The sequence below is a fragment of the Aulostomus chinensis genome, chromosome 21, assembly GCF_037954235.1.
Source record: "Aulostomus chinensis isolate RoL2024-O1b breed Wild chromosome 21, RoL_Achi_v1.0, whole genome shotgun sequence".
NCBI classification, from domain to species: domain Eukaryota; kingdom Metazoa; phylum Chordata; class Actinopteri; order Syngnathiformes; family Aulostomidae; genus Aulostomus; species Aulostomus chinensis.
The window spans coordinates 12,673,394-12,693,363 of NC_141340.1; the positions used below are offsets into that span (position 1 = coordinate 12,673,394).

Here is a 19,970-nt window from a genome sequence, read left to right on the forward strand (position 1 = left end):
ATCAACCAGTTCCTAACCTGCCATTCTCAAAGCACTAGAAAGAGCAATGTCTCAGCTCCCAGCCCACATATCTAACAGTAATCTTTCTGAACCCTTTCAATCTGTTTTCAGGGCCTGTCACTCTTCTGACACTGCGCTTGTTAGGTGGTGAATGATCTCCTGCTTGCCGTGGTTTCTGATTCTACCTCTGTGCTTCCATTACTGGATCTCAGAGCGGCTTTTGACACTATCGATCACTGCATACCCTCAGATCAACTGGGAAATCACTTTAGTGCTTCCAGCCTAGGTCTTTCTGGGTTAAAGTCTTACTTATCTAAAAGAACAAAGTGTGTGTCCTGTAGACTACCTCTTAAGTGTTCTGATGTGAATAAGGAGTACCATCCTAACAACAGCCTTTCCTTCAATCAAACTTTTTGAGGACAAAAATCTTGATTGTATGGCTGATGCAGAGACCTTGATTCAAACCTTCTCTCTTTTTTTCCTCCCTCTTTCCCCTCATTTTTTGCTTCTGAGGCATCTCTGCACTGAACTTTTGTCCAAGGCCTTCTCTTTCCCTTGCTCTTTCATACCAATTGTACATGTTTTGGACATGGATCCTCCAGCTGATTCACACCTCGTTTCCACACATCTACGTGTCAAGTCTGTTCATCAATTGGAAGTCTGCTGCTTTCTTATGGATCCCTGCTTTTGCAAAGCTCCTCATGTGAGTATTTGTTTCAAGCGTGTGGCGTGTATTCCAGCAACATGTTTGCTTTGGTCCAGAACTCTCGGTTTCAGTGGACCATTGCCTTGCTTGCCATTAAGGAAGCTGTGGTTAGTTTAGGTTATTTAGTATTCAAAATTTTAAGGAGGGCTCAGATACCTTCGCTCAGCACTGAGAACACCACCTGGAGGATCTGATAGACTGTGGATAATGTACTCACAGGCTATTGAGTGATTTGTAACATTTAACTTGTTTTTCTAGGGGCAGCGTGGCTCAGAGGTAGAGCGGCCGTCTAGCATCCGAAGGGTTGCTGGTTTGATCCTCACTTCCCCTGGTGTCCATGTCCAAGTGTCCTTGAGCAACATATCGAGCCCCTAATTGCTCCTGATGACCCTGCGATGGACTGGTGACCCGTCCAGGGTGAACCCTGCCTCTCACCCAATGTCAGCTGGGATAGAACCCAACCCCCCTCTATGACCCTTGACGGATAAGTGGTATAGAAAATGGATGGAACTTGTTTTTCCACATTTGAGAACCATATTTAATAAAGGGTAATTAACAAGTTCAAGGAGAGAAAATGGTGCTTTATAATAAAAAGAAAACATCAGGAAGAATAAAAGTTCAAAACAGCTTCAAAGCTGTCCAGGCTTGTAACACCTTCTCCCCGATTGTTTCAAAGCTTGCCATAGCTGTAGCAAAACACGCACATCTTTATCTTTATCAGTGCACAAGATAAGGCTCACCGTGTAAAAGTGTTATTACCACAAATCAATCTAAGCGAGATGAGAACATTTATTGATTGATGTTGTGCTTGTCAGATGACTGGAGATAGGGGGATTTTTCAAGGGAAAGGGGAGTGTATTTCAAAACTACAAGAGGAAGCAGGAAGGAACAGAAACTAGTGTCAAAAATATCGATCTATCGATTAAATATCGATTTTGAAAAATAAAAGTGGTACAAAATGACTTTTCCATAGTATCCATACTCTACCTGCCTCCTTGGTTGACATATGCGCCGCCAAAACACACACACACACACACACACACACACACACACACACACAGAGCACTGCCCTGGGGAGTGAGCCATCGTGCAGCAGCCCCTCCCCTCCTGCCTCGTAGAGACAGAGACACTCGCTCACACAAACACCGCTGGCTGTATTTTTTAGTGTCGTCACTCTATGTGTGTAAGCTGCCATGAGATGGAACCTGCGGGACCTTCGCAACCAGTTTTAATAAATAAACAAAACACCAGAAGTTCTGTTTGGAGGTTCTTTGGATTTGAGTCGGATAAACAAGGAAAGCCAAAGGACAGTAGCAAGCTGATGTGCAAGAGATGCAACAGGACTGTGCGGACAAAAGGAGCAAACACAACGAATTTAGCAAAGCACCTCCAAAACAGACACCCGGACCTGTATCAGGAATTCAAATAGGTTAATAACAGTATAACTTGAAGCACGTGTTGCCTAGAGTTACCACATCAATCGGTGTTTACTTTAACGTGTTGTCTTGTTAGCGAGCGCTAGCTAAAGCTAACCGACGGTAGGTTACAAATATTAAAACTTATTTTCATACTGTTAATGTAAAAAGAATAACTTGAAAAAGAGCTCGACCTCAAGAATAAAGGTCTTTTTTTTTCCTTTAAATACAAAACATTTTTGCACAAAATTTTGACTGGTTGCGTAGTATCGAAAATCAAATCGAATTTTGAATTTTTATGTCGAAGTGTGAAATCCAGTATCGTGACAACACTAAAAGAAACAGAGTGCAACCAATTAATCGGATGGAATATACATATATATGAAACATTGTAAAGATAGAGATTTGGCAGGCGCGACAAGGCTGGAGTGAATCATGGCAAAGTGTTGTAGGGAATGTGTGTATGGCCCAGTGGGGGGTCTTAATGATTCCACACCCCCCACTGAGACAGGTGGAGGTGGGGGGTGGGATAAGCAACACAGAATGATGAAAATGGTAAATGACAGTGAAACAGGGCAGTGAGAGGCATGCAATTTCTGAATCGCACTAGGTGATGGGAGCTGTAGGAGGAAGAAAAGCCTGGACTGAAGAATACACACACACACACACACACACACACACACTTGAGTGTCATTGAATGCACTAAACCTGCAGCCAATTACAAACTGCAGTAATTTACAGCCACAACCAAGCAGAGTTATTAATTCACAGAAATCACTGAATGGAACCATAGAACCACTAAAGCCGAAAGAAAGAGATTGTGGATAGAAGCAGTTCAAATTAGTCTCAAGAGGGTGTCCTCTTTAGGGGTAGGGCGCAGAGGTTCAGCCATCCTTGAGGGACCCTCGAGAAGCTGCTCCTTTGTGTTGAAAGGAGCCAGTTGAGGTTGTTCGAGGATGCCTCCTGGATCGCTCTCAAGAGAGGTTTTCCAAGCACATCCAGCTGGGAGGAAGCAACAGGGCAGACCAAGGACCAGTTAGAAGGAATAAATCTCCCTGCTGGCCTGGGAACCTCTCCGGATCCCCCAGTATGAGCTGCTTGATGTGGCTAGGGAAAGGGAAGTTTGGGGGTCCATGGAAATGCCACCTCCACGACAAGATTACAGATCAGTGGCAGAAGACGGACGGATGGAAAACCATGAAAAGCAGCATTAGACAGATACAAATTTGAGCTGTTAGAAGATCCACACGTGCTATCTAATCCTATGCCATTCAGTGAATGGATCCAATGTTCACAAAACTGTATCTGCAGCGATCACAGACAAAGGAAGGATACCCACCTGGATAAGGTTTGGACAAAAAGATCTGTGTTTAGCTGTGACTCACCTAGAGAGAAAACTGTGGGCCAAACAGTAGAGCACTCAATGTGTAGGGTAAGTGGAGAAGTGATGAGAAGACGAGAGTAGAAAAGGCACATAAATATACATTCTCTTAACCTGGTACAAAGACAAAACTGGGGCTCCAAAGACATGCTTTACATTAACAATCTGATGAAATTGCAGCAAAAACAGCTGCTGAGACAGTTCTTATTTTGCAGTGATAGAAATACCTTTGCCACATGCTGATAACATAGAAAAATTCTCTTTATCCACAAGATGTTTTTTTTTATTGTCTCCATTAGATAACACAAATCCGTTCCATACAGAATTCACTATTTTATTTGGATTTTTTAAGGGGGATTTGGACAACAGTCAAGGCCTTTTTGACCTGTGGTGATTCAACAGGGAACTCTATCGTAAAACTCTATAATGAGGAAACGTGGTCTTACGTAACCTTAATTTATGTGCAGATAAGAAGGGCAAAGTGTCAAAGTTATCTAAATAAAACCCACATTAGCTGAAACTAACAGCTACTTACAGTCGAGTGCAAACTTTTTCTGGCACTTGCCACTCTGGAGCAAAGAAGTTCACATTCACCACCCGAATAAATCATTGACAAAAATTGGAAGAGGTAAAAAAAAAAAAAGTTGAATTTAATTGAAATAAAGGTCAGCATGATCGAAAATGTATTTATTCAACATAAAATCATAGTATCCCTCTATACTTTCTCCTTGATCATCAAAGTGTAAAATACAAACATGCTAGTGTTTTTTTGTCCTATGTTTTCTTCTCCAAAGGGCACACAGGCAGTTCACCCAACCATGTGGTCCTGGTCTTAGCTCCACGCCCTCAGACAACTGCCTGCTTACTTCATCACAAACAGTCATCAGCAGCATCTTTTACCTAACAACAAGGAATTTCACCACGAGGAATGTAGCGAGTGGGGAGATTATCATGCTGCTCCCCTGAGGAGGTACCCGAGTTGGTGTGCAACGTATGAAACTGCTGCACTGGGCCACCTTTGGACCAACATCCTAAGGCAGGGAGAGCTTTTTGTGACAAAAAAAAAAGCAACTTCTGAAAAGGCAGATATATCTTAATTCACACTGCAATCGCAAAGCCTCCAGTGGAATATTACTCATCACTACTTTTATCTCTGCTGCTCAAATTAATGTGGAAATGATAAATGAATAACTTGCAGCTGAATCTGGTGTTTAGATTTTATTTTAAACCTATGATGACCAGTATTAAGCTTCGGATGAATTTCTAAAAAGTCGTTTAAATTAAAAATCTCTGCATATCTGAATGAGTGACAGGTGTGTAGGAGGACTGTGTAACTGCAACATCTAATTTCAGCAGGAAGCGAGGCAGAGTGCAAACACTGCAAAGGCTTTTCTCCTTGTTTTCTTAAGTGCTATTAATGATTAAAATACTTTTTTGTGATGGGAAAGCCTCTGTGCGCTTTATTAAGGTTTGGTGAATGCCAGCACTGCAGCACACACACAGCTACTGTACATTAATCCATGAATCATTGCTTGGCAAAAGCCAGGCTGTGTGTGCGCGTGTGTTTCTTCTTTCTGTGTATTCACTATCCAAAACTACCATTCATACCATCGCATAGCAACCAGTCAAGAGTCTGGGGAAGCTTCTTTGACGCAACTATGAAAGACTCCGCTGCTATTCAAAAGTCCAACAATGTGAAGCCCGACTCTCTTAGGTCAATAAGTCAGGACTGCCTTGCAGATTGAAGGTCTATCAACACCCCCCCCCCCCCCCCCCCCAAGTCCAGGCATGCCTCTGCTGCTTTATAAAGTTTCACTGACAAAAGTTGAATCCCTTGAAAGGAAGATCAGTGGACTTTTTTTCTGCCAGTGGCAAGACCTTCGCCACAGCTTCAACACCACTGCAATGTACAAGGCAAGTCACGTCTTAAGTGGCCACACCAAAGAGTTTACGATGGCAAGGTACTGTGAACAAGAGGATCCTGGCGGTACAGGGACTCCAGGGACAAGCTGGCATGGAGGTGAGAACAGAGAGGAAAGTGAGTGCTGATAAAGCAGTGGAGGTGGCAAAGTCATGCCCAGGGCAAAAAGGGGCTGATAGTATGGCTTGGATTACTTCCAACGAGGCCATTTCAGTCATGGAAGAGGGTCAGGTAAGCAGAACCCTGGGGCTCAGACAACAGAGATCATGGATGAGGTGGGTGAGTGCACTTGCGCTCAGAAGAACCTGTTGAAATATCATGCAGACCCCCAAACCCCCCCCCCACCACGTGGGGTCTTACTTTGGTGGTCTATGGGCGCGTTTCCGTAGGCTCGCTTCGGCTTGGTTTGGTACAGCTCGGTATGGGTGCATTTCCACTTGCACTGGGTACCACGTCAGCATGGGCACACTCACTGGCTGAGAGTTCCCCGGGATAATTTTTTGTGCGACACAACAACCACAGACGACATGGAGGCAGCGTTATGGCTGTTGCTTGGTCAGTGGTTTTTGCTTAAACTAAAAGGTAAGTTACCAATCAGCGCCCTGCTATGTGTTTACATCACGTGCTACGTTACAACGCTCAGCTCGCTTGGAACCCCAGCGGAGCAGGGACCAAAATGGTAACATTAGTACTGTGTTGGGGCCAGTGGAAAAGAGGCCAAAGTGACCTGACCCGAGCCAAAGTGACCCAGTGGAAACACGCCATATGATGCCCGAGAAAGCGCAGTGAGACACCTTTTAGGGAAGCTGGCCAAAGGTTCTCAGTCTCTATTGCTGCGACTATAACCAAGTGCTCAAGTCAGTTGATGAGTCACATCAAAGCAGTCGATCACGTTAGTTAATATTGGATCCTGCGCCAGCAACACGGAGGGACCCGCTTTGATCCAGCCTCTGACCAGCAGCTCCATGTCCATCTGGATACACAGCTGAAGCTTCCACAGTAATTCAGAACATAACATTAACTAAATACTTTCACCAATTCGAAGTGACCAAATTAGGAGAGGAAAAGTACCAGCGACTGCTGTAGAAGAGCCAGGAAGGAAGCTGGAAGACGCACTGTGAGTGTGTACAGGTGGGCTGCAGGATGCTGCTACTGCGGAAGTTCTCAACTGATTGGGCATTACAGGGGTGATAAATAGGATGGCCTTTCAACCTGCAAGCTACAGAAAAAGCCACCAGATAGCTTTGGATCAAGAGGGCTGATCCGAGGGCAGGTGCTGGGATCCAAAGATCCGCCCTGGTTGGTTCATGTAGATGAGGCTTGACAGACTCCATACACATTAGGCTTGCCTCGCACAATGATGTTGGCCTGTGCTGTTGCTCAAAATGTAATTTAATCACAAGTCAATTGATATTTACCTGTAGCGAAGGTAGGAGGGTAATGGTAGGTATCTGTTCTGAAACCCAAATTGAAGCCACGGTGGCTTGAGAACACAAGTAACATTGGAAGGGTGTTTTTATCCGTAAGGAACCCAGAATCTATCAGGTCCGAGATATTTGGTGATTTTTTTTTTGCAAAATAAGTATGCTGCAGCTTAATTAAATTTTAAATGATGGGATGAGACATTTGACAAGTTGGCCAAACAAAAACTAGCATCTGTTATTTATGTCTGCGTTTCCACTCAAAAAGCTTTATGGGTGGTGAAGCCCTTGAAATTAAAATCCTTGGGTTCAAGACCAATCAATCAAAATTTCAAATATTTGCCCTCCTTTTAACACAACATATCTCTTGGTGCTTCATGCGAATTACTAACTAAAACCCTTAGAAAACCTCATTTTCATCACATGAAGTCTCAATGTAACTATCTTTACAAATATATATTTCTGAGTGACTAAAATGTTGTAGAATTTAATACCTTGGTTAACTGATTTAGCTTTGAGTCTTCTCAACTTTGTTATGGGTATTGATCATATGTTTTTCGATTATTTCAGCTGGATAAAAAGTTGAAGCAAAAGCAGCACAGTATGTTACTACCAGGACATAAATAATGGGGAACAAAAACAAAGAAATCAGTACCCAAAGTGTGACAAGAACAAAGAAGGTGAACTGTGTATCTGCAGCAACAGAAAGACTCTTCAAAGTGACACACACACACACACAAAAGGACCAAAGGCAAATGCACTCTCTGGGTTCAAAGTGGACCTCAGTGGCCTCTTTGCACTGAGCATCTTTACCTCCCTGCTTCTCTTAGGAGTAGCTCTCCACTGTCCTCCTCTAAGTACAGGTCTCACCTGTTTTCACTGCATCCACCATCTAATGCCTAATCCTCTTCTACAGCATGGCCTTTCATCACTCCACCACTCACTCACCCTCTTTCTCGCTCCTCCTGTCTGTCCTTCTCCTGCGTTCCGACATTCCCTTTCTTTTAACTACTCTACCAAAGCGTCACCTCTCTGTGGTCTATTCTGCTGGCGCTCCCCACCCCCGGTCAGGCTAGCACTGTTGTGATCGCTCCCCGCTGACACCAACATCAGAGCTTAAATTGGGCTGCTGATGATAGCAATTCACTACATTTTCACTGCACTCCACCAGTGTTCATGCTGAGACCACAATGGCAACACAAGGCTGTATGTGACAGACCTTTTACTCCTTTAAAGTTATTAACTACACTTGTAGCCTTCTAAATACAACCAACACGTCTCATTATGTATAACACCTGCTGCTCTTGGCATTACTACTGCAAGTAATGTAGAAAATACTAAAATTTAGTAAGTGTGGCGTGTACTTGGAAGTAACTCCAGAAAAGTACAAGTCACTTATCTATAATGAGGGAAAAGTGGTGTTAAATGTACCAAAAATGAAATCAAATCCTTGAGCAAGATACTGAACCCCTAATTGGTCCTGCGACAGACCCCCCATTCAGGGTGAACCCCACCTCTCTCCCCCCCCAACACCCCCCCCCCCCACCCCGACCCTTGACGGATAACTGGACTTATTTCTCAAAAAATATATTGTATATTTGTTTAATATTTCTATTAGATATGAAAAAGTTCTAAAACATTCCCTTTAATTCAAATACGTTTTATATTTTCCTGCACTTCAACATTTACTCTTGTATTTCAATTAGCTTATTCTCATTCTGTTTTTCACTCTGACATTCTCTTACACTTGTTTAAATGTAGAGCACTGCCTGGTGTTGAAACAACTTGCCTTGCTGATACTGGAGTTTTGAAGTTGCTGATCAATACTTGAGTACAATTCTGCAACAGTGAATGAGGATGTATTATTAAAATTGCATTGGAAATGTTTTTGCAGCATTCCTAACCTCAACTGTGAAGTTCTTCCAGGGTTTAGAGTTAATAAAACAGCTGCCTGGGATGCTTGTAGGTTGTGTGTTTGACTGCTTCGACCGAATCTGACAGCAGAGCCTGCCAACAACTAAACATTCTCTTTAATGTGGGTTGGCTGCTACGGTGCAGATCTTCCTCGCACTCAAAAAGAAACCTGAGAGTTAAGCAGGTCGTAACGAGTGAAAGAGCAGCGCTTGTCTCAAATGCGTTTCATCTATTGATCAGATGTTTAAAATGTACATAATTTTCAGTTTGAAGCCGTTTATTTTGTTCTTAAAGCAAATTATGATTCCATCAGCTGAAAGATGTTTGCAGTAATAAGGGCGAGGAGCCAGACCGTCAGGGCGATGAGAACTCTTCAAGTGCATCTGCAAACCGATAAAGATCCAACGCTGCAGATCAACACCTCCTGTTTTGAATAATTTATAATCAATCAGTACTGTTGATAATGCCGTTTCTATTTCTGTCACCAACTATTTCTATTATGAGGAAATCCAGAGGAGAGGACAGGATTCTAGGTTCAGCTGCTCTTCACTGCAACCACACCAAGCTAAGCTGCATCCCTCATTAGCTACTCGATGTTCCCTCAAGACCGCTGCAATTATCTGCAGCTGGATTTTTGGAGGTTTCCAGTAACGGCAGGAAAAGGTCAGTGTTCAGTTGTATAGTTCCTCTAAATTACATCCTAAAGCTTTTGTTTTTTGAATAAAGCTCGAAACTTTTTACTTTAGCCTTTACCTCACTTTGCATTTCGTCTGGTGCACATCTTTTAATGCGCTCAGTAATTTTGCGTGTTTTATTTCGCTCATGTTTTTTATTGCAATTCTATTTAAATTTGTGTCTAATAACATGCATTCTGGTTTTATCCTTTTTTTAATATTCTCTTTTTACAGTAGTTTAAATGTTCGATATGTTTTTAATGTTCTTCATTCTTTGATGTAAAGCACTTTGAGCTCAACTGTTTGAGCAGTTTTGTATGAAAAGTGCTTTACAAATAAAGTTTCCCATTATTACCATTTGTAGTAGTAGTAGGGTAACGCATTCATTTACTTTAATTATGGTTTATCACAAACATCCGTGGTTTAAAAGTAGTAAGCTGCAAAAGCAAAACGCATGCAAAATAAAGAAAAAGACCATAATAAGTACTCAAAAAATTAATTAAACATTTAAATGCAGTGATAATCTTTTTATCTTATAATACCAGAATCAAATCAGAATCAGAATCAAATCAGATCACGAGGTTCCACCTCTAATCATGTGACCTCTCGTCTAATCTTTTTGCTGCCATGATGGTTTTCCTTGTTCAGTTGATAAAACTGCAAATATTCCGCTTTGGCAAATATTCCCTCATACAAAGAAAAGGGGAGGTTTTCTTTTAATGCTTTGGACTTTTTAGGATATGCTGATAAGATTAAAACCTTTCAAAAACATTTTCTAAACATTGCTTATCACAGTAGATGTGACAAAACATTTGCAAGCACACAGGAAACGGTCAATTTGGACTAAATAAAAGATTGCAGTGCGTTCATCGGCTTCGCTCACAGTCTTGCTTGAACTTCAGGCTAAAGGGAACAAGCTAAACAAACAGAGGCTGTAACTCTTTACAGCATGACTGCCTATATAAAGGTGGAGATTCAGCTGAGGCCTTCCTCTCTCCACCAGCTGGACCTGACAGGATGTTAATCCAGCAGCAACAAGCAGGACGAAGGAACAAGGGATGAGAGTAGACGCGTGATGCTAATCTCTGTTAGACATTCATTTAGGAAACTGCTTGTTTTCTGTTTTTTTTTTTTTGTGTGTTTCTTTTAGTTATTTCAATTATGATCATTGGAGTAATGTATAATCTCAAATTCGTTTTCCGAGAAGTTTATAAAGTCACTTTGCTGTCGTTGCGGTTCCTTTTGTGTACATTTAATGAATAAGCACAGCAATTATAAATGAAACATTAAAAAAAACACAAACAATTCAATGTTAAGACAGGCTGAGGCATGTGACGTCAAGGGAGTTTGATTAGCTAGTGAGGAGGCAACAGTGTAGCAGCCGGAGCTCACATTTGTATGCAGACTGAGGGCTGGAATTGTTTATAATATAACATATAATATAATGAGTGGCTGGTGTGAGAGGTAGATCATGGACGTACACGACTGAAGTGAGTTACGAGCATCGACTCAGCAAGTTCCATAGCAGCTTTTGTTACAGCCTTCCACCGTGTGTAATAGTGTCATGATTATTTAGCTACTTAGAAACAGATATGTGTCGGTTCTTGATGCACCTTTACGCAGGTATGAGAGTTACACTACGTAACTTTAACGCTACCTGTAAGAGCCGCTGCTATTGGTATAAAAAAGGTGCTATAACAAAACTTGGGCCAAGAGGCAAACGCGACCATACAAAGAATGTACAATGAAATCACGTGACAAGTGACATTGTTTTGACATCGCCACGCCACCATCAGAGCCCTCTGTAATGCAGAAATTAGTGCCGTGCTTGATGTTTGCCCCTGGAGTTAAACCATGCTTTGTAAGGCAGATCACGGCATCAAGGGCAAACTCACTGAACCAAAAACTGTTGTTGAAGCAATACTTAACCTAAAAAGTGTGTTTTGCCTTTCAAGCCCTCATGAAATAGGGGTCATGGAGACATTAGTTTCCTTTCAGCATTGACTTATAGCTTCAGCTAACGAAAATAATCAAGCTCTCAATGACATTATTCGGTATGCTCCACATCTTTATCTTGTTTTCAATTCAAATCAAAGTGTTCAAAATGTTTGTTTGGATTATTGAGCATATGCCTGCATAAAGAGGACTTAGATTGAAGCAGATTAAAATGAGGCTTTGAAAACAGACGTTTTTTTGGGCAGTTTTCCTTTTTTCTTTAGTTGTTGTGGGCCATCATGCACCGTTAGCTTCACGCTAAACATAGGTGGCTGGCTCTTTATGCAATCCGGAGTAATTAAGGAGCGATGTGGGACAGCAAAGAAACATCCTTATGAGCTTAATAAAACTATTAAGTACTATGAGCACTTAAAAGACAAAAAAAATTGTCTGGATAGATTCTCACTTTAAATCTTTAGGCTTAAATAAATGTATTAACTGTAAAAATGTGAGCCAAGCCACATGGCTTCTGTCCACGAGAGGGAAATTTGACTCAACGGTAATGTGTCAAGCACTGCCGGCAGTACTGCATATTTGATGGGAAAATGACCGAAATCGAAGCAGTATTGCATGGATACGATGACTATAAGAGACAGAGGATATCCCTTCACACACCGATGCTGAAAACTGATCTATACACACACAATGTAGTAGAAAGATGCCCTAGAATGTGTGGAAAATCCTGCCATGCTTTCCCTTCTAAGCAAACCCACAGCCAGTGGCCTGACCTAGGGGGAGGTGGAGAGGTGAGCTCCAACTGTGGCTCTACTTACAAATTGCAGATGCACCACGGTCGAAACCAAGACACGCTCCTACACTCCTGATGTGCGAGTCCAAAGTGAGGAGTGTGGCACAGTCTCCAATGGGTGGCCATAACCAGTGCAACACAGGTGGATGCCGAAGTCTACCTCCTGATAATTCAATGAAAAGTTGTCATTTTGCTATAATGAGAAACAGTGCAGGAGAAAGAATCTTCTGATGCTGCTAAACACCTGGTGAATTTGCTATATTCAAGGCCCAAGTGTGTTGTCGTTGATCTCTCCTCTCCTCTGCTTTTCCTGTTTCCTTGCTTTTCTTCCACCGTCTCATCTGCAGCCCTCGGGCGCCTGCGCTTTGCAAAACTGACAAAACCTTTTCAACCCCTGATAACATAAAAAAATAAAAATAAAAATACAGAAAGCGGCTCACACTAAGGAAATGTCAGGATTCAATCTTTTATATGTCACAATTAGAGAAAAAAAATTGAGTTATTACTGGGATCTATTAATACCTGCACTGTAAATGTACAGTAGTTGGTGAGCTGATGTTAGAATTCTGCTCAAATTAGCACTCAACTCAGCAGAGGTTGACAGGTAGACTGCAACACGCAGACATACAGAATAACAGTCACACCTGTTCATAGGTATGCGCGCACACATGCTTATATAGAGCTTGAGTTGAAAAAAAAAAAGAACAAAAGAAAGATGGCAAAAAAGTCAAGGAAAGAGCAAAAATGAATGTGAAAAAAAAGAGCCCGTGGGAAAAGAGACTAAAGCGGTAGCCACAAACACAAGCGTGTCAAAACATCACAACAGAAAGACTTTGATAAAGGGAGCAGCAATGACGAGCAAAAGAAAAATGTACTCACTTAGCGATTTATTTAGTACATAGACCAAAAGCAATGCAGTTCAACACGAGCGTTGTACGGATTTCTACTGAATCTGTTAGAGAAAGGTGTTGATCCTCGGTGTTGTTGCAGCTTTTTTTCACAGACGTGATCAGCTTCCCTACTGTAACGACATTAATTTGAGCTCCATAATGGAGGCAAACACGCTTGTGTTTTTGTTTTCGTTTTATGCAGCTTCAGTAATCTTCTGTGCCGGTGGTCATTGTTGCAGCTCCAACTGTTTGCAATGGAAACTTCAACAGTTTCAGCGGTGATTCTGACAGATGTTCCTAATATTTTGGCAACGGTACTTCTTATAAATGTCCAAATATAAAATACACACTAAAATTCAACTAATACGAGCTGTTTTTTTGTTTTAATTTTTGCCGATACGGATTTGCAGATTAGTGCAGCTGTGATACATAAATGGAAAATTATTCATGTATAGTACCGTAAGTCAAAGTATAGCAGTACTATCAGCAAAAAGGATCAAAATTTAATGTACTTTTTGTTCAATAAGGCACATTTTTAGTATCTGAGATGTGAGGAGCTCATTTTAACACAATAATCCCATCTTCATATAACGATGCATACATGAACACATCACAGTACATTTTAGGTCTAGAATACATGGATATTGGATGTAGTGCACACCGGCCAACATATAAGCCAATATATATCCATGACAGCACATAAATCACCTTACGGGCTGGACTCTATTAATAAAAGAGGATTTATTTCTTGACCGTTATATATTAAATTTTTATAATATGTATTATACCAGGTTTGTTTGATCTAGATACCTAATACATGATATCTTGCTCCGACTCATCGTAAAACAACCTTGAAATTATAATCAATCAACGTAATTTTTCCTTCATCTTCCTTCTTCACTTCCTAATATTGAGTTTTCTTTCTTTTTGAGTTGTTATTCCTCTCTTCATCTCCTTTTATCTTCATCTCTCTCTCTCACTCACACACACACACACACACACACACACACACACACACACACACACAGCATTAACTACAAATTTCCCCAATACATGCAGCACCGCATAAGCTGATTCAGCAGGGCCGTCCATTTGAATGGATTTCTGATTGCCGCTACAGTGACAATCACCCCATGAGGATCCTGTGTGTGTGTGTGTGTGTGTGTGTGTGTGTGTGTGTGATGCATTAATACTCAGTCATGTGTGTGTGTGCATGTGTACCACTGTAAAGCTATGAGTCACACTGAAGTCCCTCAGAAATCAACATCTTTTCTGTCCTTTGTTGCAGAGTTTGCAGGCACCAACACATGCACATGCGCGAGCGCACGCACACACACACACACACACCTAATCAAATAGGGGACCCTTCTGAATTAAACAGATGTCCTCCCCCCATGCATGTTGTGAAAGAGGTGGTGGTTTTCGGCAGTGCTCTAGGAAATATTGATAAAAACAGCAATTGCATGATTCATTTTGCAAAGAAGGAAGCCTTTAAAATATGAGGCTCAGCATGTTGTATTTTCAACTACTTGAGACGGTGGTGGTGGGTGGGGGGGCGGTTGATTGATCATGGAAAAAGGAAATGAAAGGACAGTTTTGTCAGCCTCAAGTTGAAAAAATGAGGCATTATTTGGTCGTTTTTAGCAAGTAGCAGGAGGATACTGCACTGATCGCCACTGCTAAGTACGATCAAATGAGATTGGATCTCCGTGAGACGCAGGTACCACTCAGATTAATGCAATTTGCAGTCACGTTTTCCACTCAACCATCGTCCGACTTCATCTTTCCCTCCGTCTCTCACTCATTTCTCACAGCGTATGATGTATTTTAGTCCTCAATCGTTCCCTCAGAATCATTTGACAGGGCCAACCTTTTAAAAGCCATTTCATTTGTCAGTTCTTGTTTCTGGCAACAATCAACCTGCATCAGGTCTCCATCATATGTTTCCATCATCGTCCCTCACATTGATTTAGGCAAAATCTGCATATCTGGATTTGTATAGTTTTTCTGCTTTTTCTTGTTAAAATGTCCTTTCCTCTGTGGATTCTTCTCCAGTCCACTAATAACAAAACATTCTGCCTTTTCCATCTTGCATTGGGTAACCATTAAGGAATCCGTCCATTCGAAGGAGTTACTTTCTAAAAGAAATGAAGAAACAAGAGCGTAACTACTGGGGAAAAAAAGTGTGTGTGCCTGTGTGCGAGTGCAAAAGTAAAACAGCTGATTACAGCATTGTGTTGATTTGTAGGCACATGTACCAGAAAGTGTCACCACATCGTGTGTGTGTGTGTGTGTGTGTGAGCGTGTGTTTGTGCTTGAAAGCAGAGTAGAATAGCACTTGAAAATATCAAATATTTAAACTGGACCCTCCATCATATAAACATATTTAAACAAAAAATACAAACATGCCCACAAGATGTTCCGTGACTGCTACAAAGTACCTCCTGCGCAGTGAGACTCTGCCAGTTCAAGGCGAATCTCAGTGCTGAAGTGTTTACAGATGAAGATCAGAGTTAATGTTTAATCTGGCTCCCATCCCCTCTCTCTCTCTCGCTCTCTTTCCTCCTCTAATGCTTGCTACATGTGTCCATCCCCTGGTACTTCTTGTCTGCTTCCATATTATATCAAAGCTAGTTCGTAAGCTTTACTCACATTGGCAGAATGAGTTGAGTGAGGAGTGACCGATTTAGCCTCTTTTTTTTTTTAAACTCTATTACGGTGCATGTTGGGTCAGTACATTCCATCCTACCAGTCAATCAAAGCCTTTGCTTGTCTTGTTTTATGTTGTTTACATCAACTTGAACGTATTCTCATACAACATTTTTTTTATTTTACAAAAGGTTTTGCACCATACATTCCTATAAAATAATCAGCAACACGAGCGATCTAACGAGAGTGTAACAGCAGCCTTGTAAAAATTGTGTTTCCACAAAGAAAAATGCGCCGCGGGGGTTCGAACAGGCGCACTGAGGTTAACCTCCCCAAAAAAAGCCCCCCTCCCCCCCAAAATCTTTGCGAGGTTTAGGGTAAGATTATAGTTCGCATTAAAGTTAAAACTGCAAATGTCTGTCATTCTCACTACAACACAACTGTTTCTATATTAGAAAAATGGCTGCAAAATGTCCTGAAGCAAAAAAAAAAAGTCACCAGAAAAACAACTGCAAAAAGTCCTGACGTCACATTTAAAAAAACAACTGATTCTGTCATCAGAAAAATGGTTGCGAATGTCGCCACGTCTCACCACAAACACCCGATTTTGTTGCCAGATTGACGTTTGAAAACGTCCCATCTCACCAAAAAACACCGGATTTTCTCACCAGAAAAACGGCTGCTTCTCATTCATTATGACTTGATTTTATTGCCAGAGTGATGGCTACAGACTCCCTGAATTCTTTCCAGATGGGCGCAATTTCATGGTTACAAGTGTCGGCACGTGAAGTTCACGCCCACACAGGAAATGACACGTATGAATGTGAAACAGAAGAGCGCTGGTGAAGTGGCGAATGAAGCGACAGCGTCTATTTGAAGTAATCCTCCCGGTGTAACCACTGCTGTTTGTGGGTGTCTTAGTACAGACGGCAAGTTTCTCTTTCTCTTCCTTTAAATTGTCAACAGGACGTCAAAGGCAGAAAGCGTTTATTACCTGCCCACAGGCGACTCTCAACATATAATTTCAAATTACATTATAAAAACCCAGCTGATGTAACTTCCAGACAAAAAAAAAAACCACTAAAGAGACAGCGGTCATCTTAATTCAGTTTTGCCGTCATTGCCACGCTCTCTCGTGCACTCAGCTCAGCTCTTCTCCTGAGTAACATTCACCCCTTTCGCCCGCCTTCCTGCCTGGTCTCTAATTTTCTCTCCTCTTTTACATAAAGCCCATTTTCCAAACAGCACATTTGCCTTCTCTGCGATGAGATCCTCGTGGCCTTTCGCTCGCTTGCCTCTGAGGTTCAGAGCTCCAAGTCTAGACGGTTGAACCCTGAACTGTGATGTGCAGCTTGGAACCAGACTCGGGTCAAGTGGGTCATTTAAACACTCGCCCTGGCCAATTAAGCATTCGGTCGGTAGGTAGATAATAGCGCACATAAGAATTGCAAGCTCGTACTGAAAATTCAGAGCACACTAATGGCCTGGCATGAACAAAACTGTGCCGATTTACATTCAGGCAGGCACACACACACACACACACACTCACATGCTTTCCTGCTGCACTTTACATTATACTGATGATGAATTCTCAAGATTTCACTCTTCATTTCTGTGTGCGTGTGTGTGTATACCGTATAAATTGTGCATGTGTGAAAGGAAATCATACATTATTCTGGTTGTTAAAGTATTCAGTCCAGCCTGGGAGGTAGAGTATAGACATTTCCATCGATCGTCCCTTCACAACCTTCTGGCTGTGTACTTCAACTGTACATGTCTGCCCACACAAGCCGGGAGACGAAAGGGAAATAAACGCACGCGCGCACACACAGAAGAAGACAGCTTGGGATCGCAATAATATTTGGTGCCAAGAAAGAGGAATTTTGAGGGTTTTTGTTTTGTTTTTAGTAATAAAGTCCAAGTTGTTTGTTTTTTTTCCTACACATCTCACTGTGCAAGGTTTAATAAAAACAACAACAAAAAAAAACCCACTTGATACAAATTGTGAAGAAATGAGCTCAAAAGTGTTCGGACAGCCTTGGACTTCTATTGAGGCAACAAGAGCAAATCAACTGAGGGAAGAAAGAAAAAAAAAAAAAGGAATCCTTCCTGAAATCTCAAATACTGTTGAGCTACATAATCATTCATTACTTCCATCCCAGTGGACAGAGGAATCCCTGTCCTCAATTTCTCTGCAGTGCTATTACACTGCGTCTCAGAATACATAATAGAGCATAATTTAAACCATAATTTGAAGCATATCCTCACGGCGGTAGTATCTCCAAAGCGTGGGTAGCAACTGTGTCAGCACAAACCTTAACAAGAGTGATTTATTTAAGGTGAAAATCACACTGAAGATAACTAAAAGAAGCATTTTATAATCAGTCCGCAGCAGATCGGGACTATTCATTGTTAACAAAGTGTACAGTATGTTTCTGTGAGTGTGTGTGACTTGATCACGATTCTGGCTTGTGAAGTCAAACATGAGGTTCCCAACACACACACACACACACACACACACACACACTTGGATGATAACAGTGGCACCTGTGCTCACAACGGGGACATACACAAGTGTATTTTTGTATCCGTGCAATCTGTGTTTTTGACTACCGAAAAAGACAAGGCAGGAACATAGAATCAAATAATAAATACAAGACGGACACGAGGTCAGTCTGGACAACGTCTGAAACATGAGAACTCAGAGTGGCTTATTGACCGGCGTGATTGGCTTCCTGTAAGTGATCCAAGAACATAAGACGCATCAGCATGAGAGGCAAGACGCATCCAAACACAGGGAGCACAGACTGCTGACTCAGGTCAAGCTGCCTCACGCTAAGATGGATAGAGACGGTGAGAAGAGTGAGGTAAAAGAAGGGAGACGGGGAGAGGAGGAGGAGTGGGGGGAGAATGCAGAGGAAGACGAATTGCGATAATGTAATTACTGGCAGCTCGACTCCCTAATACACCAGCAGAGTACATAGTGCATCAGTATGCTGATGCCAGGGGCAGAATTACGTCCTCCATAGGCGGCTTAGGTTGAAGTTTGAAAGAGGATCCTTTCACCAACATTCAAACAAAATGCACAGCATCAAATTTCTATGTTTTGAATCAAAAATATGCACAATTATTCATGGATAGTCTGTATTTTTATTTTCATGGCCACCAGAGTTGTCATTCTTAGTTGTTGTGGTTCCAAGTCCCCCCCCCCCCCCCCCGTCCTTGTCCATCTGCTTCTCCTTGTCCATCTTGGCCTCTATCTGTCAATCCCTCCTTTCTGCCCCCCGCTCTCATTAACCCCAACCGGTTGAGGCCGATGGCCGCCCACACACTACCTGTTTCTGCTCGTCGGTCCTCGTTTTCCTTGCAGCAGTGCCTGCTCATTGGGGACGTGGTTCTACGCTATGTCAACAATGTCATAGAGATAAGGTTCGCTGTGATTTGGCACCATAGAAATAAAATTTGACTTGAATGTCCGGCAACATGGACGTGCATTGATAGGTAGAGTGCAACCTTAAGCCTGAACACCTTCAGTTTGTTTGGTGGCCTCCTTGCTGGCACGTTCTCCTCCTAAGCTTTTTAGGTTTTGTATGGGCTTGCTTACTAGGTTGACAAATTCTACTGCACTAGTTTTGTCCATTAAAAATATAGAAAAAAAAACATATCCCATCAATCTACAGGAATGTTCCCTGTTACGTTATGTACGCTCCTCATACATCATGGTTTCTAAGAGGAGTTTCTAAGAGTTCCCTCTGTGACAGACATTGGCTGGCATCTGTTCATCTGCTAATGGTGGAGCTCAATGCTGATCACAGCAGCTAGAAAGCCCTGGTCCCTTAATCATCACGACGTTCGCGGAAAACGCCATCTTGGGACAGCTGCTATAATATAACGGGCCGTGTCACTGCGGGGGGCGGCAGGGTCTTGTATATTCTGACAGACGTCACTCACATATAGTCTTTTTTTAAGCTTTTTTGCGAGTTTCTAAAGATGAAGAAATAGTGAATAGGGAAGAGAGAGTGTTTTGCAACGAGGCTCATTTAGAATGGCGAGCGCTGTAATGCTCTATGTCCTGGCTGCTCGTGCAAATATGATGATCCTAGATGACAGAGAAACTCTCGGAGTTCGGATGATGAGCTGAAGGTGATCGCCGAGGTGTGCAGACTCATTCAGGCGTCTGAGAGCTGAGGGCACGTTAGATTCAAGCAAAATTGAAGAAAACAATTGCAGAGTGAAAAACAGCAGAGGCCTGAGGA

At 42.1% G+C, this 19,970-nt stretch overlaps 2 protein-coding genes across 4 annotated transcripts in view; both read right to left on the reverse strand.

The window, feature by feature from the left end:
* Positions 1-12,962, reverse strand: part of LOC147241752 (uncharacterized) — a 43,439-nt gene extending 30,477 nt beyond the window's left edge. For both annotated transcript variants that reach the window (XM_086191990.1, XM_086191989.1), the window contains exons 1-3: positions 12,698-12,962; positions 12,420-12,569; positions 12,201-12,338 (exon numbers count right to left, since the gene is read on the reverse strand). In XM_086191990.1, coding sequence (XP_086048116.1) covers positions 12,201-12,338; positions 12,420-12,569; positions 12,698-12,845 — 436 coding nt within the window. In that variant the 5' untranslated portion in view covers positions 12,846-12,962. The remainder of the gene's footprint in view (positions 1-12,200; positions 12,339-12,419; positions 12,570-12,697) is intronic.
* Positions 1-19,970, reverse strand: part of cntnap2a (contactin associated protein 2a) — a 383,275-nt gene that overhangs the window by 309,150 nt on the left and 54,155 nt on the right. The window lies entirely within an intron of this gene.